This window comes from Buceros rhinoceros, unplaced genomic scaffold (genome assembly GCF_000710305.1).
Source record: "Buceros rhinoceros silvestris isolate BGI_N320 unplaced genomic scaffold, ASM71030v1 scaffold4876, whole genome shotgun sequence".
Classification (NCBI taxonomy): domain Eukaryota; kingdom Metazoa; phylum Chordata; class Aves; order Bucerotiformes; family Bucerotidae; genus Buceros; species Buceros rhinoceros.
The window spans coordinates 225,543-249,818 of record NW_010419297.1 but is presented as its reverse complement, the minus strand read 5'-3'; the positions used below and the strand labels follow the sequence as shown (position 1 = coordinate 249,818).

Below are 24,276 nucleotides of genomic sequence, written 5' to 3'. Positions count from 1 at the left end.
AAAATAGAGGAGTAAAGTGATAATAATTAAGTTGCATTAAACAAGATTTTAAGCTGCTGAAAACCTGGGTGGGAGAAAGAAAATATTAAGCTAAGTAGTGCACTTAGGAGTATCATTCCTTCGTTTGCTGCTGTAATTGTTAAACAAGATTTTAAGCTGCTGAAAACCTGGGTGGGAGAAAGAAAATATTAAGCTAAGTAGTGCACTTAGGAGTATCATTCCTTCGTGTGCTGCTGTAATTGCGTGCTGCTGGGTCGGGCACATTGTCTTTCACTGCAAACATCTCTTTCATGATCACTTATGTAGTGATTATCTTGAGGTATCTTTTGTGGGGTTTTTTAATTCTCTAGACCAGTAATTGCTTGATCTAAGTATGGTTTTAAATCTATATTTGGGATAATTCATCTGAGCATCCGTTCTGGGAGCCTCTATCTCCAAAGACTAAAAATAAGCTTTTCCGAGGGCAAACTGCTAAGATTTTTATAACAAGGCTCAATATTTGATGATTCTGCGTAAATCTGAGATACCTTTTTGTAACAGTCCTGTACCTTCATGAAGACGCTCTTTGGGCTTGCAGGGGGCGGGGTGGGGGTTGTGCATGGTTCTATTGTGGTTTGGGGGCTGTTTCATTTCTTCTTGACTAGCCCACGTGATCAAATCTGATAACCAAAAATGAGCAGAAGCTACCCAGGGTGAGAAATGGGGTTATTTGTTAAATTTTTCATTAAATACAATGTTTTGAACATGTTCATTGAACTGCAAACCTCAATCTAGTGGAGAGTCTTGAACAGGTCATCTGCATTTGGAATTCTAATTCTGTCTTCCAGAGTCTTTAGGACTTTATCTGCAGATTTAGTAAGTGAAATCTTTATTCAGTCGACAAACACCAATGAAAATATTAAATAAAGACAGGCCCTGTGGGGTTCTATCTGATCAAATTTTCCAGTTGAGTAGTGGATCATTGGTGATTTGTCAAGTACGTCCGCTTCCATCCAGCCTTACACCCACTTTACATGGAACAGATTTTGTCCTGTATTCATGAAGAAAATGAGGAATAGTGTCTGTAGCTGTACTAAACCAAGACCTTGCAAGCTCCAAAACTAGTGCTATAGAATAGGGAAGCCAAGCTTAAAACATGGAAATTCTGCCTCTTCTCTCATTTTCTCCTGGCAGTCTGCTAGAGCTGTCCGTACCTAATCTTCCTCCATTTCACGGTAGTATCCAACCTCTGCCTGTCAGTCAGGTTGTTCTGTCTGTCTTGGTTATTCTCGTGTAACCCTGGGACGCTCTCATGACTAGAAATCCCAGTCTCTTCCCAGAAGCACATGTTCCCATGTCATGGCACAGCTAGAGAAGCGATCGTATAAACTAGCAGTGATTGTGAAATCAGTGCCTTGGTTTGTGTAGTTACTAGTCAGTGGCTGTAAGTAAAAATTTTTTGTTAATGGCTGGTGGGTTTGCAGTAGCAGTATACCTGGAACTGAATAACATTTTGTAAAACTGGCATCCGGTCCCGGCTCTTAATGCTTTGTTGCTATGGACGGGCTGCGCTGTAGCACGTAGGCCAATATTTTGCTCTGTGATCGAGTCCTGGAAAACAAGGACTGTTTGTGGAAGACATGCATTGAAATAATTTTGGTTAATAATTCCCCATCAGAACTGGAAGACATGTGGGTGGTGAAACGCTCGCTCTGTGAAGCTGTGCGTGCACTACTCCGAGTCAGGGTTTCACTTAACAGCTGTGTGTTTAACTGCAGCGCTCTGTGTGTTTCCAAAAGGGGAAATCCATGGGGGAAGACTTTCAGTAATTATGTTGTTATTACTCCATAATCTCTGCCTTTCCTGGTAACATCCCTGTGAGTGTGTGGTGCCTGGCTCCTAGAGAAAGGTCAGTGCTTGCTGTTTAACATAGACGGAAGTGTTTAAAAGGAGACCAGAGGTTTTCTAGTAAAACATCTGTTGTAGAGAGGGATTGATATTTGTGTTGGCTGGAGATGATATTGGAAAAGAGGCTTTATGAGGGTCTTTGTACTAAGATGTTGCACCTGGTTCATGAGCAGATGGCAGTCTTCTAAGAGAAAGCCTAATCAGGTTACTCTGTGACTTTCATTTTATCATGTTTTTATAACTTCGTATTATCTATTTATTAGTGTAATCTGGTAGACTAATAACCTCACAAATATCTAATTTTTGGGAGTTATCCACTTGTGGAGTAGATTAAAAAAAAACACTGTTAATGGTAATCCACCTATTTAAGGTACTGCAGAGTTCATTTGCAGCATTTTGATAAATGATGCCATTTTCAGTGCAGGAAAAATTTATTTAACTCCAAAAACGTTTTCTTCAATGTCCTAGTAATGGCATCCCCTTTGGAAAATTCTCCTTACTTCTAAAGGCCTGATTCATGTTCCATTGATGTTAACAGAGTAATTCCCATAACCTTTAGATCAAACTTAGAGATTATTTGCACCAGATACTTTTTACAGCATTTGGACGATTTTGGGAGGCTGCAATTAAAAATCCCAGAATGTATCTAAGTGCTAAATTCTGTCTGCAGTAAATGGAGGTGATGAAAAGCTCATTAGGTGCCCATTTGCATGTTCTGATACTTAGAATGGGGCATATAAAATTACTTCTCTCCATCCTTGCTGCCTCTTCCCATCCTGTCAGACCATAGTCTCCAGTTGGGCAGCGTGTCACAAATGTAGCTTGTGATTTTCAGTGCCTTGGCTTTCAGATCACCCTGTTATAATTGTGTCTGGTAAAGGCATCACTGAAATGTTTGGAGGACATTGTAATACTAAACCCACCATTATAGCTCTTACGACTTGCAGAGGTGTACCTTGCTGTTTGTATATTGGCTGCTGCTCCCTACAGGCTTCCACTGAGCTCCAGAGAAATTTAAAAAATTCTTCTATTAAAATGTATGATTTAAAGTACTCCTTCCCCTATGCTTAAGGAATCCCAAAGGATCAGTCTGCTTAGTTTACTTGCTGGTTGCTCCTGTCTTGAAAATGTTAGATTGAGTTAAGTTTGATATTGCTTTAAAAAAGCAATATTTATATTTTTCATGAATTCCGTGCTGGGTATGAATTACTGACAGGTCCACTCCATCTGCTGCAGTCGTCTTTCTCAAATACGTTGGTAAACTGAGCAGCCGGTAATCAGATTTTCCTTGGAACGTTAGTGTGGTGCTGTCATAATTTAAAAGTTATATCAGACAATGAAAACAAACAATAAACCCAGGAAAACATGTTAAGCCAATTTTAGGGCGCTCCATGCAGCTGTTGTGCAAAAAGTGGCTGCAACCCCGGGAAGGGCTGGGGCACGAGTCTTCAGATAGTTTAGAAACATTGGAATTAATGAGTCCTTAAGATGTGACTAATTGATTTTCCTGATGCACGAGGCTCGTACTTCATCTAAATGAAACTCCCAGAGTCTGCTGCCTGTGAAGGCTCGTGTCTTGTTCTATACCTGTCTTCAGTTAATGAAATCGAAACTTCCAATTTTTCACAGAATTATTAAGATATCAATAACTCATTTTGGGGTTTCTAATTTCACATTAATTTCACTGTGTAATTGATGACCCCAAAGAGTTGTCTTCAGCAGTTTCTTTGTCTTCTAATTCTTTTTTTTTCCTGTGCAAATTAACAGCAAACTCTTCACAGAATTTTAAACATGGAATTTATATTTAGCCCTTCTGCACTGATCTTTTAAGATTCAAATATGCTTACGTTCATTTAATCTTGAAATATGCTTTCACTCACAAATGTTATATTTTGCTCATGTTCCAATAAATATGTTTATTGTAATTAAAAAATCTTCTTTTGGAACAATTTTCTTCATAAATACATCTTAATTTCCTTTGCTCTCAGTTTGTGCTTAATGGTTTAATTGTCAGAATTTCCAGCCAGTTTAATACAGATGGTAGCAGTGTGCATCTCGCCAGTATTCAGGGATCACCTTTAAAACTCTGTGTGCAGTTACATCGAAGCAGCATTTCGGTATTTTCAAAGAAACTTTCTAATGCTGCTTCCTTTAGAACTAAAGTGGAAATGAATGTTAATGTCATTGTCTTTTAATATTCAATTATTAGCACCTCATTGGAATTTTATCATTATTTGCTTTATCAAATGTCATGTTAATTGCATTTTATATCCCCACTCTGTAATTCTATCACAGTTTCTTTGATTAATTTTCTGAGTCGATTAAGCTGGTACAGGTTTATTGAATAGAGCAAAAAAATCATACTGTGATTTTTTTCGTAATAGTTTTTATTATAAACCTGTCAATAAAGATAGCGTAAACAGGATTTTTAGCTGACGTGGGATGACTGATTTCAGAGTTGAAAATAGCCTTATGTGTTTTTCAGGAGATTTTTATTTACTGGTAACTACTGATATCAACTCTTCAGTGTTCTTTGTATCCACATTAGAGAACTGATGTGAATAAAATACAGCCTTTGAACATTTCTGTGCTCTCACTGCAATTTCCTGTGCTCGCTCCTACATATAAAAACTGGTTTCCTACAGGAAGTAGGACTGTGTGATTTTCCCTATTGCTTTAGATGGTTTTTTGAAGGCAGCAAAATAGTTGTGAGTTACTAACTTCAGCCACACCATGCCAAAACAGGAGGGAGGAGTGCAGGAGGGTTCATTACGAATCAATTAGTGTATGAATACTTTGACTTAGCACTGACTCTCCTTGAGGCCTATTAGTGTATGAGCTTGTTTCCTCCAGTATAATTTTTATATGTTGTTTCAACCTCATCTCAAGGATATGACTAATAGCACAGCTGAACTCAGTGAGGCTTCTCATCCAGTGATAGAAGCGAAGGTAGGAGGTTCTTGCTCTGTTCTTGTGTTTGGGTTTCCAAGTTAGTGCCTGTCCCAGTCTGCATTAGTGTCAGCTCTTTGCTCCACAGACTTTCTCTGGAAATTTACATGTTCTTTTATTCTTAACTGGTTTCTGAGTTTCCTGTGTCCTGTTCAGTCAAGTCCTTAAATTTTTACATGTTGTCTCTAGATTAAACCTCTATCTTGTATAGTCAAGGGAAGACGATCAAATACCTGTAAAATGCCACGTAACCACCCCTATTGCAGGGAAAGTGGGTAATGCTGCGTACAGAGACATTTGTTATGTAGCAGCCCTAAGCAAGAAGAAACTTCTGTTATACGATGATGTTCATGGACTCCTTCAGGCCAGTACCAGCATTAGCTACAGGGCTGTGCTTTCCTGACTGCTTTATATTGAATGGAAACACTTCCCTTCTTAAAAACACAGATCATCTCCGTGTATCAGTTAGGCTCTAGTATGCCGATGTTCTTCTTGTCTGTGATGTTGCAGTAATTAGTGATGCCATAAATACAGAAAATTTAACTTCTGAGGTTCCGCCGCTTTTGATTTTTACTTTTTTTTCCCCACTAAACTATGTTGCTATTCTTGTCAGTCTTTAATAGCTGAGCTTTCACTTGTTGAGAGAAGGTTTTCAATAAAACTGACTTTGCAGCATACTGATCTTTGCCATCAACCCGTTACAATGCACTTTGCAGGTTATCAGCCTCTGTTGTCATTTGACGTTTCCTGAGTAACTTCTTAATGCCATTTAAACTGTTCCAGTTTCCTGTGTTGTAGCTTTCTGCATATTGCCATAAGCATCTTACAACATCTAGACGGAGAAGAGGTCTAGGAACATCAATGATGTTAAGTATTGTGAGTGTGTTTGAAATCAGGGTGATTTTGGTTCTGCAACATCATGGTTCAGATGACTAACGAATATCGGAGTATCGGTGTGTCAGGTCCAAAGTCTACAATTTTCACCTGGTGGATACTGTGTTTCTGGTTTCAATGTGATCATTCTCTTTCCTAAATAGAGCCATCACCCTGGAGAATCAGCTTGTCATCCTTGCAACATCAGTGACCGATGCAGGAGGCTACTATGTACAGGCAGTCAATGAAAAGAATGGGGAGAACAAGACAAGTCCCTCTATTCATCTCAGCGTAGCAAGTGAGTATTCGAATTGCAGAAAACATGCTGTTGTACTGAGGTTGCAGACAGTATTCACAAAAGCCAGCCCTGATAAAAAGAGCCTTGCTAATGAATGCAAAAGAAGGGATCTGTGAAGGAGGTCAACTTTTCCTGGCTGTTTTGGAGCACGTTGAACTCCTTGTGCAATAAGAAGGACCTAAGAGGGTATTTGCCCTCGACAAATCACCCTCAAAGCCTTTTGTCTGATGGTTCATTTTGTGCAAGGCAGGTACATGATGATATCCCTCGCTGTTTATTGTGAAGTTGTGATCGTAATTTCTTTTTAATGCAGAGGTTTATAATATACTGTTTTTCATTGAGCGTAAGTAAACAAGTCACTCTTCGGAGTGCAATTTTATTAATGAGTCTATTCCCAGTCTATGACATTATTTTTACCTGGAGTTATCACAGAGTCCCAGAGAACATGCAGTTCATTGTTATTACTTATTATTTTACATTGCACAAATTGTATTAACACCCACCATTACCGACGCATTCCACGAGCAGGCTGAACAGCACAGGGGAGGCAAAAGCAGCAGAGCAGTGGGGTCAGGAAGATGCCTGCGCACTAACAACTAACACGTGTGTTCAGCAAGAACATCCATGTGTGTAAAAAAAAAAAAAAAAAAAAAAAAAAAAAAAAAAAAAAAAAAAAAAAAAAGAAGAAAAGGAAAAAAAAAAAAAAAAAAAAAAAAAAGTAGTAAATGTACCTAAAAAAATAATATTAGAGACAGGAAGAGTGGTTTGACTTCTGAGGGCATTTGGTAAAGGGGTTTTTAACGTAGAAGCAAGGTAGGGAGTGTGTTGATCCATTGGGTGAATGGGAGGTTTTTGTTTTTAATTGTAGAGATTAAGTGAGAATAGGTTGTTGATGACACTGGCAGCTTTACTACTGGGCTACTGTTATGGTTTGGGCTCCTAGAAGATGCCAGACTCTTGGCTCTACTGGAATCAGCACAATGAGATGCCCAAGATTCCCTCATCTTGGATGCCGTTAGATCAGAGAATCCCTGTGGCTCATTTCCTTACAAGAGCAAAACTTGGCCACTGGATTTCTGGGCAGGAAATATGGCAAACCCCTTTTGGAAATATGCTTTTGTTTGTCAGTTAATACAAAGTTACGTTCCCCTGAAACACTTAATTTCTAAGAAAATATGATTTTTCTGCTAAAATACCTACTCAGGTTTCAAGGAAAGCTGTTTTTACACAAACAGCAGCAGCGCTAGTAGCGGGATCAGGAGTCACTGAGGGTAGAAGCCATGTGGTAACAGTCAGCGGAAGAGACAAACCCGTGTTTTCTTTCCAGATATGTTTATAAACTAAGTGAACTTCTCAGGGGTTTTATGTGTATCTTTCTGAAGTGGAAATAATATTCCAAATCCACTTGTGAATTCTGGAGCTACCGTGGCAGGCAGATTGTAAACATTATTATTTCTGACAGTATGAAGAGGTTTGCTAACGCTTTAGTAATTTCATTTTTAAAGCAAATTTGTATTGTTTGTATTATGTGACCAATAACGTACTTCCCACTTTAATTTCATATCTTAATTAATGCTAGATACGGTCTGTGATCATGCATGCATAAGAAGTGCTATGCAAAGCAGAAGGTAACGCAGGCATATGGGGAAGAAAACACTTCAGAATGCCTTGATACCACGAATGCAAAGTCGATCAGGAATGTGAGAAATGGGAAAGATTAAATGGATAAAAGAAAATGAGGAATGAGACGAGACAGAAAAGCAAAAATGGATTTGCTTGTTAAGATGAGTATTAGCCAGTGAGGTTTTTAAATTGTCATCTTATTCGTACTCTATGGGCGTTGAAGAAAGGCACCGGCTGTAAGGCGGTACAGGGTCTGTAAAGAAAATGAGATTAACATGGTCATTCTGAATGTTGGTCTGAGGAAGGCACATACGTGATACAGTAGAGGGAATTGAATAAACCTTTTTGGTCCAGTAACAGAAAACAACCATGCAAAAATATAGTCCTGAAGCAACATGCTGAGAATGGTTCCAGAAAAATGGTGTGTTTTGGAAGAGTAATAAAGGATTCCAGCAAGTGGTTGGAAACAGGTTGTTAAAAGTAGATCCAGGTATGGAAGATACTGCATTGAATTGTCACTGTCTGAATCTTATCAGATATAAAAATGGTGACTTGACGTTTTCCATTAGGACACGTACAAAATTTAAAAACAGTTTAATAAAAATCAAGTAAACCACAAGTGGAATATCCAATCTCTGTGTGAGTAGATTTTATATTAATTGTAGAGTACAACCTTGCTACATGACTCAGCATGCATATTGCCACTTTTATTGAGGGCAAAAAGGAAAAGAAAAAAACCAACCTATAGATAATTCCCAGGGCAGTCATCCGCTGAGAACAGTATTAGCTATGCAGAGCTTGTTATTCCTTGAAGGATATCGGTGTCAGCCTTGCTCCAGCCTGTAAGAAAAGCACATTTGCAGAATCACTCTGAGAGCTGAGAAGGCTGTAAGCTGTTCTGTTCTGGTCCAAAATACAAGACTGGCAGGAGGAGAAGGGTACAGCCCTGAGGGGAGCAGAACGTGGGTTACAGCGCCCTGTATTGCCGATTAAAGTCAGTGCCTTGAACTGTGACTGGAAGTACACAGAGTTTGAGAGACATCTGGAAAATCTACTAACCTGCCCTTCAGTTAATAACTGTATTTGATACATGTTGAATAAGAAGATTTGAGGATGTTGAACATATTTAAAAAATCCAGCCTAAAATCTGCAATTGTGGTGGGATCTCTGAGGGCTCCGCATAGTAAATGTAAAGGTGTTTTGTTTCGTGTCAGTTAAGGCTGTAACCCACTGAGTCCTGAGCAGCGTGAAGTCTTCCATCCACCCATCGCCCTCTGATTACAAACAAAACACATGGAAGTTGGAAAACAGCTTCAGAAGAAAGCCTTCCAGGTGGTCAGTGTTGCTTCTGCTGTGCTTGGGTTCGCTTTTCTCCACATTACAATGTTTTTCTGACAGTGCCAACGTAGACGTGAGAATGCCTGGTTTTAATGACAGTTAAGAGATCTTTAGGACATCTTGGAGTTTTCAGATACACATCTGTTACACATTACTGTGATGGTTCATTCCTTAAATATGCTTTGCACTAAGGCTGTACTAGCCAATAGATATGATGACTCTAAGAAGATCCAAATATCGAGCAGTATTTTCCTGTAGCAGCTGAGTCCTCAGCTTGGTTAAACGCCAGTGTTCTGCAGCCCTGCCCTCTGAAAACGTGTCTTAATTTGAAACTCCGGGTCACAGCATGAAGTGCCAACCTTATTCTTGGACTCCAAATTACTACCATGCTTGAAAATAATGGTCGTTTCTTTCAAGTGAACATGTTTCCACTGATGTCGAGAGGATTAGATCATCCCTGAGGTGACAGCTCCAGTGAAATAAAAATCTTGTCCAACAGGCGTTATGCTGGGAATAAGGTCACACCTGAAGTTATTACGAGATGTGATAAATTAGTCCTGAATTTAAAATGTCTTAAAATCCGTTGAAATGTATCCTAAGCTAATGAGAATCTTGGCTTTTTTTTAAACCATATGTCCCAGCTTTCATGTAAATAACACAAAATTTTGGCTAGGAAAATCAGAAAGCCTGCAAGCCAAGAGTTTGGCAACAGAAATAGTAACAAAACTCTGTTTGCTTTTTGAGTCGAATACATCGCTTACTCCCTGTACAAATTCACTGTAGTGGTTTGGAGGATTGCGGTATTAACTCCATTGCTGGAACTTCCGAACTTGACCAGAGAGATGTGAGAGCTGTGAGCTGTTGCAGGCTTCTGGAGTGTAAATACTACTTTTCAATGAAAGAATTGGGAAATCCTTAAGGTTCTTTCTTGTTTGCATCTATTCAACAATACACTTGATGATAACATCTTAAATGGTTCCGTAGTTCCTGAGACATTTTCTTCTTTTTGTCTTTCATGCCTGTTTTCCCACAGACATAGACTGCAGCGGAGGTGGTCAGATCTCCTCCTAAAGACTCTGGTTTGTCTGAGAGATAAAGTGACATTTTTTTGAGCTTACCGGTGTGGCAGGTCACTTAAAGGTCTAAACGTTCGTTAAACTAAGACCACCATAAACCTCTTATTTCCTTGAAGGTCGTACTGAGCTAAATTTCTCTGCAGGTCTTAGGGTTGTAGTATGGAACAAAAACCCCCAAACCAAAAAAACCAAGCAAGCAGGAAAACCCTCCTCTGAGACCTGGTCCTTTGATGTAGGCTGTGCCGCCTCTGCATGAAGATATCTTTTGGGGGAAAGGGGAGCAGGGGTGTTAGGAGCTTCTGATTGAAACTGTACGGATTTCTAGTATGTAAGTCAGATTTTAAGTGTGAGGTTGGGAGGGGGAGTGGGATTCATAGAGAGCTTTTTATTACTGGAAGGAGCTGCCTGAGGTATTTGCCACAATGTGTGTCCTTATTACTTTATTGCACGATGATGTGGCAAGACTCTGGTGCCACTTTAGAAGAAATTTGAAAAGCCCTGCTGAGATTTTTCTAGAATTAACTTCAATGCAACACTGTAGACGGGAACACCACTGGCCCGGTCTTGGAAACTTCTAACATTATGCACTGCTGTTTCAGATCTTAGTCAAAGTGTTTTACAAAAAAATTGAGAAAATGTCCCCCAGTAAATGATTTAAATGGCAAGTTTGGAAAGGGCGGGTGTGTGTAAGCGGTTCTGACAGCTGAGATACTCCTGCTTCAATTGGCTTTGCAGCGCTAATCATCTGGAACCGCAATTCAGGGTCTCGCTTCTGGACCTTCTTGTTAAGCTGTGAAATATTGAGATGCATCTCGCTTCAATAGATTTATTAGTAAATTAGATAGTCTCAAGACCTGTTCATAAGACCAGGAGATACAGAGTGTTCTGCAGGCTGACGTCTTTTTCTGATGCAAGCTTTGTGAAAACAGCAAACAAGATTGATGAAATTTTTAAAAACCTTGCCAGCCAGCATTTCTGAAGAGTCAAAGATAATAAAGCCAATTATCTTTTAACAAAGATAAATTTTTCCCTTGAGCACTGGCAATGCTTAAAAAAAAAGTCATGGAGAAAAAAAAAGTTGGGGACTGAAAACTGAACTCCTGGCTTGGTTGCAGCACAATTAATTTAAAATGCGAGTGTGTGATGTTGTTCCACCCAGCTTCCACTTGCAACAAGAAGAATTTTATTCCATTACGGCAGACATTAACATGAGGCTAAATAGACCCTGTTTGTCCCTGGTTGGCACTTATTATGTTCTTCAATTTAATGTATCGAAACATAAATTTGGCGTAAGGGAAGAGTCTTGTTTCAGGCTCACCAGGTACTGGTTTTGCATGATAGGTTTTGTTTGTTTTTTCTGTTATAAAGAAAGGCTCTCATGTAGCAGATGATGTTTAGGTCACTTTCAGTGTCTGTAAAAATGAAATATTCTTTATGTTGTTAGGAAAGAAAGTGTATGTGTGGGGGAGGAGCGCCGTGTCGCCTGTCGGTCTATTTGGTGGAGTATTTCTATTGACATCCTTCTCTCTGGTTTGTGAAGAAGATTAAGTTTTCAGAAGATTCTGAGCAGACGTTTTGCTCTCTGGAAGAGAGCGTTTCACTAACATAACTTTTCATATTAACCATCAGGGTTTGTTCAAGCCAGCAGATGTTGAGGATCCTTCTTGGATATGAATTTGGAAGCATACTGCTGCATGAATTTTTCATAGCTACTTCCAGCTTTCAGGTATAGACAGGGGGGAAAAAAAAACCACAGAATGGGCTGACACCCCTGGGGAATAGATATTTCTACTCTGAGGTCAAATTCATGCAAGCTCTATACATGTGTCAAACTGCTTTTAGTTCATGCCGAGGGAATTTACGTTGCTGAGCCTCTCTGGATCAATGCTGTTGAGATCAAATTAGTGTTTCAATGATGCTTTTTTCTTTTCTTTTCTTTTTTGGTGGGGGAAGGAGAAGGACCAGGAAATGAAATGAAATTGTGTTTCTGTGCCATGGTTGTACGTGATTGCCTGAGGTTCTGACCAAACACTGGAGAAGACCAACGCAGCACAGCCCAGACCTCTGTGCACTGATTTTACGTCATTCTTTGAAATCAGATGTTTTGTTCCTTTCCCATTTTCTGCACAGTTTTTGCTTTCTCATCGTCAAGCAGAATTTCCAGGAATTCGTGGTTGTCATGGGTGGTTTTCTTGAGGAAACATGTGCCTTTTGCTATGATGGTCACTTAACATACTTTTGTTATCCAAAAAGTTCATTTGAAGGAGTCTATAGAAGAGTTTGGGCTTTAAAACTGAACCTTAAGGATAAATTCTGTGTAAATGCCATCTTAATACCCTGATAAAATGCTGTCTGTCTGAATACTTTTTCTTTAGGTGAAGCTCTGCTCTAGTATTAATTTTTTTTCATTGCTTTCTCATCGTCAAGCATAATTTTTTTTAATGGGAGTTGACTTTTCTTATTATCTTGAGAATAGATTGAGTGCAACTTAAGCATGCTTTTTGGTATGCGTATATATTTAAGTAAATGCATTTTAGTAGCAATTATAGCTATAACAAAAAGGACTAAATTGAGTTAGTGTTAAAGATTTTGTTTTGATGTATTGGAACAGATGTTTAAGCTTTATCCAGAACTAGGAGTTTCAGTGGATGCTGCTGTTCGCAGTGGTTTATCCTGTTATCCACTGCAAAAGGGATACTGTATTGCAGTGTAGAATCATTTTATATGCGTTAGAAATAACAGGTGATACTCAGGATTTATCAGAATTCTTGGACTTCAAATTTCAGTGTTGGTTGGGATTTTTTTAAGTTTCAGCTTCATCTTTTCCATAATTCTCTTCCTTCTTGAAGGAAAACTTTACTCACTTTTAACTGTAGTGATACAGAGGGGAGTGTGTTTAAAATCATAGATTGCTGAACTGCAGGAATAATAAAGATGTGTCATGAAACAGGCAGCTAAACTGCAGGAGTAAGGAAGATGAGCCAAGAAACCTCTGTGGCAGCTTGAGCTTTTCTTTGGCTTTACCCAAATATCCTATCGGTGCTCCTTCTGATAAATAGCAGAAATATTGGTCAGTCTCCCAGTTTCTTCTTCCTCTGGACTATTTTTGCTAATACTTATTGCCACACATGGTGCACTTTTGCATCTGCTGCAGCCTCTGTCCCAGGCAACTAGTGTTCCCTTTGCTAGTAGCTTTTGCAATGGAAATATAATAGAATGAACTTTCTGTAAGGGTTTTTTTTTTTGAACAGCCAAAATCAACATAAAACATATTTAAATATCTCGAGCTTAATTTTCATCACGTTGCATCAACGACTGTAACAAAGCTTTAAATGCATGGTTTGTGGAGAGAATAGTTCCTTCCTTTTCTCCCAAATGCAACAATACAACCCTGTTGTTATGGGGACTCATCACGAGCTGTTGAAGCTCGGAAAATGCGCCCGAGCTGGGTGTATGTTCCCTTGGCATACGTACATGCATTATGCATATTGCTCTGAAAAAATGGTAAATGCCAAAGTTTCTAGAATCTAACATAATTTTACCATAGCTTCTTGTTACACTTGGCTGTTTATAAGGTTTGGGGTTTTGTGTCTGTGAAAGACCTGGAATACACACACTCTCAAATCCCTGGGCTGTCTCCTAAACCCGTTATTTATATCTGACACATGCAATTAATCTCTCCCTATCTCTAATCACTTTTGCTATTACATTCATCGGAGTGATTTGTATCCTATCTCTGTCACTGCTCTGTAATTGATATGTGGAGATAAGAGATTCTTAGAGGACACAAACAAGGAAAAGAGAAAATTGAATTTACCTTGCAATCATTTTATAAAATGTGACATACATCAATTATACATGCCAGCCAGGAAAATGCCATCTTGAACAAACTGTGATGATTTGCTGGAAGACCAACATAAGAGAAATGCCAGCAAACTTTTTGTGACAGAAAAGTATTGCTAGTTCAACAGACGGACTTTTCAGTCTCACTCGTTCACCTACAGGGTTTTTTTTTTTTTTCAAATAATACTGCAAAATTTACAGAGGAATGTAAATTTTGATCAGTCTTCCTTCAGTCAGTCTTGTAGCAATACTGTAGCATAGAATAAGATGAAAGGAAGCTGCTGAAATAAACATCATTTTCATTAGACATAAAAAGATTATGTTGGTTACTCGAGATTGAACCATCTTTTGTTGGCAAAAATGGTAAAATTGATAGTATAGTCCAATTCCAGCTTAGCTGCATTTGATCAGGAAAATATTTCTATTTAGCTTCTCTTTGCCGTTTCATGGCGATGAGAAGTGAACTAGTTTTCTCACTGCTGTGGAAATACTTTGGAGTGAGTTGGTTCTAATTGTTGACGTGGGAGAAGGTCTTACCTATGCTTATAAGTTTTGGTGGTACTTTGGGTCTTTGAAAAGCTTTTTAATATGTACCAGTAATATTACTAAAGATGATATCTAGTAGATAGATAAATATGATTACAGCGATAGAACTCATAAAACTCGGCAGATTTAAGTCCAGGAACATCCAGTGTTGGCCACTTCCTGGGACCGTAGGATCAGCAATCTTTTCCCTGAGCTGTTTTTTCTTTGTTATCACGTACACCCGAGACAAATGGCATTTTCTAAAAACGTCTGGAGGAGACAGAAGTATAACAATTTGTACAGGGCTTTGCGTTTCAGTTTATGTAAGTATCATAATTCTGAAGCTTTAAAGGGAATAGCTGCTGGAGGCTGGTGTATCAATTTACCCCTTTCGAGCATCACCTTTTGATCTCTTCTGAGTCCCGTTCCGCTGTGCCATACTCCCGGATTATTCTAAGTAGCTGACTTGAAATCTTTTTCTTTGCTTCCTCTGTCTACAGTGGGATGTATTGAAAGTATGTTTTTCATTTATTTAAAGTTGCTAAACCCTACCAAAGGCGCTTTTTACCAAGAAAGTAAGAATCTGTAACTTGTTTAAGCTAAAGCTTGCTGCAGTATGTTATTTTAAGGAAAAAAATAAATTGCATTTAGAGAAAAACATCCCTGTAATATATGGGTGTGACAGCTTTGTACTGTTCTGTAATGAGACGGGTTGTGCTGCTGATCTGTAAACAAGAGGGAAAACGATACAAAGCTCTTGCTTTGTGTGGAGAGGAGCATCTTATTTCTTAGGAGCCAGATAGATTTGCAGCATGTAGTTTTTTTCATTCATGGGAGTAGGACTCTTCGATTTAGAAAATAAGTAATTTAGGAACTATTTGATGGTGTTCTTTACGCTGTCGTTGTATTAGGCAAGCTTGAAATCCCTTATTATAGATAAGGAAAAATAAGTGTGCTCAACACAGATGTTTAATAGAATAACTTCTACTTAGTTACTGCAGAAGCCTAAATATATCCTAAGGATTTTATTACACACGCAAGAGGTCTGTGTGGCAGGGCTGCCTCCCCCAGCATACTTACAAAAACTAATTTTCATCTCGAGCTTTCACAAACGTGGTTGCTTGAGGGTTATTGTTTTTAAAGCTCTTCATAGTAAAGAATTTTTAAATTTCTTCACAATATATATCACAGAACAGGGAAATTAAAGATAGGAGCCCTTCACGTGTCTGTGTCGGCGTTCTGCTGGATAGATGTGATTGTCTAAGTACTTGTGAAAGCACAGACAATAGCCCGCGTACGAGCAAAAGCAGAAGAACTGTGATTACAACAGCACCTGGAGCGTTGGAGAGTCAGGATATGCCAGGTTCAAGGTCATCTGTAAAACTTCAAGTATTTTTCTATAGACACATTAAAATAAGGGATTTAATTTACTGTGACTGTTCAGAGAGCTACTTACACTGTCCAGCTCGGTTTGTTTTTTTTAAACCAGCTAACCAATTTTTGCTCAATTTAACAGAACTTTAGTATTTGAAACTTTTTTCAATTTTTACTAAAGACTTGCTATGAATTTTAAAGTATTATAGAATAATTGGGCCTTCCTACCCCATTTGTAACAGGAAGAGAAGCTCGGATGTGACTATAAGCTGGGTTACTTCACCTGGAGTTTATACAGGCTGCATCGATTACTTGTCCACTCGGTGTACCCTGGGAGCTGTAAACTGCCGATCCAGGATGTTCAACATCCTTCGGTTTAGTACTGCTGGGTTTCACGTATTGTCATTTGCATCTGGGGAGTGGTTAGCCATCAGTGATTCAAGTTCTGATTTATTTTTTTCCCCTGCAGACTGTGCTGTAAGGTGACAGAAGCGCTGATTTATTGTCACGTGCAGACTATTGTCTAGTCTTTTAAGCCCCTTAAAAATAATCCGTAACCCAAAACTCTGCCTTTTTATTGTGGATAAATCATTTTAGCTACGGAATGTGGGAACAAAGTTAACAACTTGTGTAATCTGCAGGAACTTTGTTGTTAAATAATAAACCTTTAAAGGACCGTACGCCTTCTCCGATAAAAATGAGGGAATGCAGCAGCCAGGAAGGTACACACCATGTCCTAGTCACTAAGGTCCTGTTTGTACAAAACTGCTGTTAGGCTTGGTCCAGCTCTCTTTGCTGGTAAGCGTGTTTGCCAGCTGAGAACAAGTAGCTGTTGCGGGTAGGGGAAACACTGCAGGGCACAGTGTCTTCCCTTCTTTCCAGTGAAGAAGGAAAGACAAGAGAAGTGCCTGCTTGTTTGTTTTCATTCCAAACCTTGTGCTCTAAGGAGGGATAAAAAGAAAAGCATGCTTATTTAGTCCATGTTGGCTGTGTTTAAATCTGCCCTGCTAAGCCATGTGCTCATAAACCCGACTTAGTAAAGACAGTGATGTATGGAAAAAACCCAGCGATGTCAGGAAGTGCTGGGAAAGAAGCCGCACGGCCGGCAGTGCCTTCAGCGGTCCATGTGGATTTAGCCAAAGACTGTGAGTGATGCTGTCATAGCTATTAAAGAAAGTAATTGGTAGTGAGTGATTAAAATTGCAGATGGCCTTTTCAAGGTGATTATGAATATTAAATCAAGACTGTAAAAGCTAGCTAAAAGGGCCCATGAAACTGCAAAGTGAATAGGCTGAGAATAATTGCAGAAAAAGATGATCTTGCAGGCATTTTGTGCTTATCAACCCCCCCAGTCAATCAGCCAACCAAAAAACCAAGAAGCAGAATAATTCCAATGGACTTACTGTGTCAAAAGGAGGTGGAAGTAAATATCTGCCTGTTTAGATTGTAAATCCCTCTGTGCAGAGAACTTTACAGCATCGCTCCTCTGTTACGTGGAACGTTATCCCATCTCTGTCATCACCTAGTAGTGATGGGTCTGTGACGTCCCCAGCGCCATGCGATACGGTGTCATTAACAGTGATCTTTAACTGTGCTTTTCCATTTGTAAGCGATTATGACAAATGTTCCCTTCCACATCACCCCGGAACAAGGCCGTGAATTACTGCCGAGTGACTTAATTTTGTTTGGTGAACTTTATCTCACAAAGCAAATGTTATGTGACAATTTTTTTAACGGAAAAATCTAAGGTTCGTTTTGTTCCGTAATTTGAAATGGAAACTTGAGATGTAAACAAAGATAAAGGTAGAGAAAAATGAAAAAGAAATGTCTTCATTTTGAGCCCTGCTTACTTGTATGCATGTTTTAATACAAGTGCAGAGAGCTTTCACATATATCTAAATACCGCCTGAACTTAGGACCTGAGGGGTTGTTTTCTGATGCATATTGTGGTTATAGGCTCATCACGTGGGACCAGTTTCATCCCTTCAGGTAGAAGAATGTATGGTGTATGGTTGCTTATCCCTCAATGTATTATTGTTGTATTGATCTCAAACTTCATGCTGACCTATCTAATCTGCTCTTAAACTGTAAAACATCAGGGGACTTATTGGGAAGACTTATATAAATGTATTTTGCAATTATTGTCTATTACCTTTTGTGTGACAGGAATAATTTGTTTAATCATGTGGAGGGCTTTTTCCCCTTCAGTGTTTTCTGCTTGCCTGAATTTTGTGGTCATTGTTGCTTTAGTGGTTTTGTGGTTTATTGATTCTTTATCAAAATTAATATTCTTTCGCTTATGGATATTCCCTTGTTAAATTTGATGTAGAATGCTGCTTATTCCACTACAATAACACTTATTTCTAACCATATTGGCTTAGGACCTGGTCTGTGGCCTCCTTGACAAAAACATTTGTTCCATGCAAGTGTTTTTAAAGCATTTATTATTGGTTCATTGCTAGTCAATGCAGCAGGCATGTTTTTTAAGGGATAGGTGGTCTAAACAGACGCTCAGCGCTTCCCCGTAACTGTGGAAAGACAAGTTCTTACCTTGTAGTGCAAATAGACAATGCCCAAGAAGTTATGAGGAATTAAAAAAGAAAAAGAGTAGGATTGTTTTGCTAATGAAAGCAGCAGTGAATTGGAATATGATAATATTATGGTTTTCTACCCTCAAGACAACATGTAAATTCTAACTCTTCGAGAATTGTCTTTTATGGAATATAAGCACAGTCAGCATGGCAGCCAGCTGAAAATTGGAAGTATCGTGACAGGACTTGGATTATCAGTTGCCACCTTGCTTTCTGGAAAGGATATAGTTTGTGGTTTGTTTTTTTTTTTTAAAATATGATCAATATGGTGTGTTGTAACTTTGAGGTCCTGAGATCCTTTGAAAACTAGTACTATTGGCCATGTCCTCAGCAAACAAAGACTTGCATGAGATAGGATGAGGAGAGGAGCCTGCCTTGGGTTGAAGTGAGGGTGACAGATCTGGTATGCCTATTGCTGAAGAGGGCTATTTGCACTTCACTGGCTAATGAGGAGGAACGTTATGGAATCTGGCAGACCTTTTTGGACTCAGTAGTGACTGCTGAATTCCTAGCTTGAGTATCATGCAGAATTTATTTGGAAAAAACGAGTCTGGGCTGGTTATGTGTTTTTGTTGTAGCTTGTAATGCTGTCGGTGCATTGCCATTACCAGTGCCACAGGAAGGGTCAGCTGGACTATTTGATGAGGGCATTTTTTCATGGTTTAAAGATGGAAAAAAGCAGTGTAATTTTAAGTTTAGAGATAAATCTCTTTTTTAATGAGGTTGTTAAAACTGCTTTCAAAAGGTGTTTGCAATGGAGAAGTGATGGACCTCTAATTAGGGTGGCAGTGTGACATGCTGTAGCACGTATGCTCACAGAGGAGAGGGATGAAATAACACTTTTTTATCTGGAGTTTATGGTTAGCAGATGCAGGTAAATAGTATTTTGCTCAGTTCACTCTTTTGCTGCGCATACCAGAGGAGGTATTTTTAATTTTGTCAAAATATTTCTGACTTGTGAAACTTAGAACATACAAGTTATGAATTTACTGTGAATAATGAACAAGTTTTCCTGCAAGCCTTTCCAACTTCTTTTCAGAACTATTTTTCATTACTTTTGAAGCAATATAGCTATTTTCTGGTAAAGGAGACTGTGTGTAAATAGAGGCTTATGAAGTCAGCTGACAGGACTTAAAGAGGATAAAGGACATCAAAACCCAGTCTTCTGGAGTTGTGTGAATCAGGTACTTCATTTCAGTTTCACTTCATAATGTCACAAGAAACCGTGATGACTTCTTAGCGTCTTAATAGAGTGGTTACACGTGCTTCATGGCACAACATACCAGTGGAACAGAAAGCACAAAACTCATTTGTGGTAGTGCTGAAGATACGCTTGTCATAAATGCTTATGCTTAGCTGGGTGCTGTTTTTAAAATATTCATCAGAAGTGAATATGATATACCTGAGTAATATTCGTGATGTAAAAGTTTGTCAGTTTGTCTTTTAATAAGAACTTTCAAAAGTAAATTTAACCTTCACAGAGTGGCATAAACTATATGATTTACAGAAAGTTTGTGAATAGGTGCCAACAGCAAACCAGCAAATCTATCTCTGACCCTTCTGACTCCCGAGTCTCTGGCAGAGCACTGGCTGTGCTGGATCGGCTCCGCAGTGGAGCTCATTTAACATCGTACTATGCTTTTCAGACGTAGGTACTAAAAGAAATAGGGTGGGAGGAGCTACAGTTTTATAATAGCATGTGTGTTGTGAAGAACAGAATGTTTTGTGGAATCTGTCAGCTTCTGAAATAGATGACAAAAGCCCCCCTTTTTAAGTGTACAGCGTTTGACGCGGGCTCCACATCCTCAGCCGCAGCGGGCTGCTGGTTAGAATGAGGTGAAGGTGTGCTGAACTGAGCAGTCAGCTCCAAGGGCAGAGAGGCTTTCACCAAAGCTGTGTCATACTCTGCAAATTCAGCAGAGTGAAAGCAGAGTCTTGCCTTTAGAGCCAGAGCTGCTGCTTCTGATGAGGCCCTAAAAACAACGTAAAATATCTCTTCTTTTCATCCCTGATCACCAAGGGAATTTTGAAATCTATTTGAGAAAGGAATCCTGGGTAGAGTCTCTGGAAACGTGCAAAACTCACCAAAACAATGTAATAAATGATAGCAAATCTCGATGAGAGGCGCAGATCCTGATGGAGGGAAGGAGCGTTCTGCATCATGGAAATGCATCAGGCTGTCCATCACCAGTTTATAAGCTTTGCAGAAGACGGGGACAGGCTTTGGGGGGATTTTTGGTGTGTGTGGGGTTGTTTGGTTTTTTTTTTAAAGAATTTATCATGTGCAATCCAATCCAAAATCACAAAGTAAGCTTAGGAAAGAGTAAGAGTCCTCTGTGAGTCACCAGGTTAGTGCTGTAAGTAATTCTCATTTTTCTCTGATTTTACCAAACAGTGAATTTTGAAAACAACATGCCCGAGTTGTTTATGCAGTTAAGGATTTATGGGGATGTGCTTCTCATTCACAAGAGGAGTGTGTGCGTGCGAATTCTTTTTTACAATATTGCCACCATGATCCTGAAGTAATTCAGAGATTGATTTGTAAAACATTCTGAATCAATTAAGGCTTTAATCAGCAAGTGGCAAACTTCACATGGCTTGTGGACTAATTTTACCATCTCCCATCAGCATGAACCTAAGCTGGAAAAAGAAAACAATTAAGGGGATGTAATTATCTGTCCTGATTACTGAATTAGAAGAGTTTGTGTTTATTCCGTTGCTATGTAAAAGGAGAAATCTGCTTTGAAAAACAATTTGAGGCAGCTACTAAATTGCGGAGGGTTTGCAGGTTGCAATGTAGATGTTTGCTAGGACAGTTTTGGAAGAGGTTTGCAGTCAGCGCCTGCCATACGAGTCCTGTATATTGAGCTTCAGAGGCTGTTGCCTGACGGCTCTGTAGTGCGCTGCGCAAGATCTAGTACTGGGAGTGTTTTTTCCTCCTGGTGTTAAAAACGAGTTTGTCTTCTCAAAGCAGAGTCCTGTCTACAGTTACTTGTCCGAGTATATATCAGGTGGTTGTTTCTAGGTTTCACAAAAAACCCTGCAGTTTCTAGAAGCCAGGAATTAATGTTGAAGCTCCCATATGATGACAATATTTCTAGAAAGCAGAGAGGGAAAAGGATCTCTGCATGATCAACCTCGCCATCTAATTATCCTGTGGTGGGGTCTTCATGCTACCAAGTGGAACTACTGTAAGTTATTGGTATTTTGCCTGACTTCAAATGAGAGGAAATAACATACCAGACTTATTACACAGTTCTTTCTCCAACTAGACTTTTAGGTTTGGTAGGGTTTTTATTTTCAGCTTAGCAGAGAGATAAATACAGATTTGTGACAAACCTTTACTTACCCTTTTTATTGTCCCAGATCCAATAGAATCCACAAATTGCATAAACCCTCTTATAAACCCCTAGTTTACAACGCTACTGTTCGAATATTTAGCAGAATGTTAATCCTGACATATTTAGCTGCCACACGGAAGGATTGCTGCTGCATTCTGTGTGAAGTTCAGAATAAATGCCCAGAACTCGGGTGAGTTATAGGTCAATTACAGTAATTGAAAGGAAAAGTAAACAGGAAATGTTGGGAGTATCCAGCATGAGTGATACCTCTTTTTATTAATGAGCAGTAAACAAGGCTGTCAGTAATCGCTGAGTTTGAGAAATGTGCCGTATAACTTATCCCTCTAAATGATATCATATCTACACAGTGTATGTGTCTCTTGGTAGTGCTGGGTTTATTAAATACTGTTGAACAAAAATTTCAGTCAAATGAGATTAAAACTGTCTCCTTAACAAAACTGACCTTTATTTTAGCAGCAAGAGATAAGGCTGCCTCATCCACATTTACGTTACAGAAGGCTGATTTTATAGTGTTGGTGTACTCAATTAACAGCACAGTATATTTTGAAACCTAAGTTATGTTAGTATGGAATAAACTAAAAGTACAGTCACCGTACAAGTACAAATTACATCCTATCTGCTGGAACACACTAGTAGAAAGGCCTGACCAGTACTGGGTGAATTAGAGTTTAATACTATTGTAATTTATGCAGATTTAATAAATATATTTGACTTTCAGAGCAATAAAATGGGTTATGGCGTTATCATAAAGGTAATTAGTGCTGGCATTGTCTGCTGCATTGTGTTTTGAAATTAAGAAAATCCACAATGATAGGTGTGTTTGAGAGAAATGAGTGGCACTCCCTGTGGACCCGCAGGGTTAATACTCTCTTAATTCAGTACCCTGTGCTACCTAGAGTGGCTGGGTTAGGCTGCCTCTGGCAGCACCCTCCATGAACACCTCCTTCCTCTTCAGAGACAGGAAATAACTGTACTTGAGTTATTTGCCTGTGTTTCGTAGTCTGGATGGATGAAGAAGCACACTTGCAAGGAAAAGCCTTTGGGGACGCTCGGGTTGCCACAGGCAGACCAGCGCAGGGCAGGCAGGGGGAAGCAGAAGAGTCGAGCGTTTTCGTAGGCAGAAAGAATGACCACTTGCTGTCCCTGGTTATGTAAACTTAGGGTGCAGCAGGGCAGATAATCATCAGTGCTGGGTTTCCTTGCACAGCTCTGCAAATGCTAACAGAGCACTTGTTTAAAACTGGGAATTTGCTGTGTTTGTGGAATGCTGTGCTGTGCATTTCTGGAATACTGCAAGTGTGCCGATGAGGCCATGGACGTATCTCCAGGCTTACGGAAACACATCCCACAAAGACTTTTGTGGTTAGGAGACTGGAAAGGACAACAAATCAGAGTTCCAGAACAAAGGTACGCTCTTATCTGCAAGAATGTACTCGATAGTTTAAATTATTTTAAACCCATCTGAAGCTTTAAGTGCTCTCAAGTTGTGTGCTTTCTGGGCACCCTGAGGTCTGACGGGGCAGAGATTTCTTTATGTATTCGAAGGACTGAGCAGGTTTCAGTCTGTAACCCAGTTTAGCATCTACACTACAGGAGTGCTTTGTCCTCAGACTGCTTGAGCAGCATGGGTATGGCCACGAGTTTGTCAGCAGTATTGTGGGCAATTGCGAAGGTATCATTGTCTTAGGGTGAGAAAAGAGTCAGCAGTTTGAGACATGTCATCCAAAGTCCCTGTTAGGTGTTGCACCATGCAGATAAGTATGTTGCAGTGGAATTGTTCAGTGAAGAAGGCCGTTCGTGTTGTTCTAGCAGTCTTCCGTGCAAGTTCTTAATATAGGAAACACAGCAGCTGAGGAGCCTTATCTCTAGGGAAGTATTGTGAGTTTCTTTGGGTTGTTGACCAGGAATTCTTACTGATCACAACTGTCTTGAAAACATTCAAAAAGTTCCTCTTCCTCCTCATAACTGTTGTTCCTGATAGGGTTCTGAAATTATTAATGGAAAGCATCTCTTTGAGCAGATTGGCCGCAGTGGTTTCACAGAGTGACGTGTGGAAGGAGAAGATATTTGTGTGAGATTAGGAAATGTCTAGAGGACGTAGTTTGAAGAAGAGAATGAATTGCTATAGGTGATGAACTAGCTTCCTCTCCTGTATTGATGGACAGACAGCAGTTTGAACAGATGTTTTATCAAGAGATGAAAGAACAAGTTTTGTAGAGAAACAAGCTTTAAAAGGCTGCTTTTCTCATGATTTGGGAAAAAGGACAGTAACCGAAGGGCAAATAAACGTGGGGACAATGAGCAGATGAGTGAGAATGAGGAGTACGTGCAGAGTTACTACCTCACCTGGCGAAACAGAATTCGCAATACAGATTTTTTCTTACCATGACTATTGTGAGGTTTCTTTATTTACTAGCTGGGTCATGATGTATATTGCAGACATCTTGTCTACAGGAAATCCAGATGGTCTCCCTTCTCTTTCCTTGCTTCTCCTACTAGATGCGAAAGGTCAGAAGAAAAGCAGCAATGGGAATTCC

General features: G+C 39.4%; 1 protein-coding gene across 1 annotated transcript in view; it reads left to right on the top strand.

Annotated features, from left to right (window-relative positions):
* Window positions 1–24,276, top strand: part of SDK1 (sidekick cell adhesion molecule 1) — a gene marked incomplete at its 5' end in the record, with an annotated part of 284,258 nt that overhangs the window by 71,827 nt on the left and 188,155 nt on the right. Inside the window, one exon of the mRNA XM_010138858.1 lies at window positions 5,874–6,007. Within this exon, the coding sequence (XP_010137160.1) occupies window positions 5,874–6,007 (134 nt within the window). The remainder of the gene's footprint in view (window positions 1–5,873; window positions 6,008–24,276) is intronic.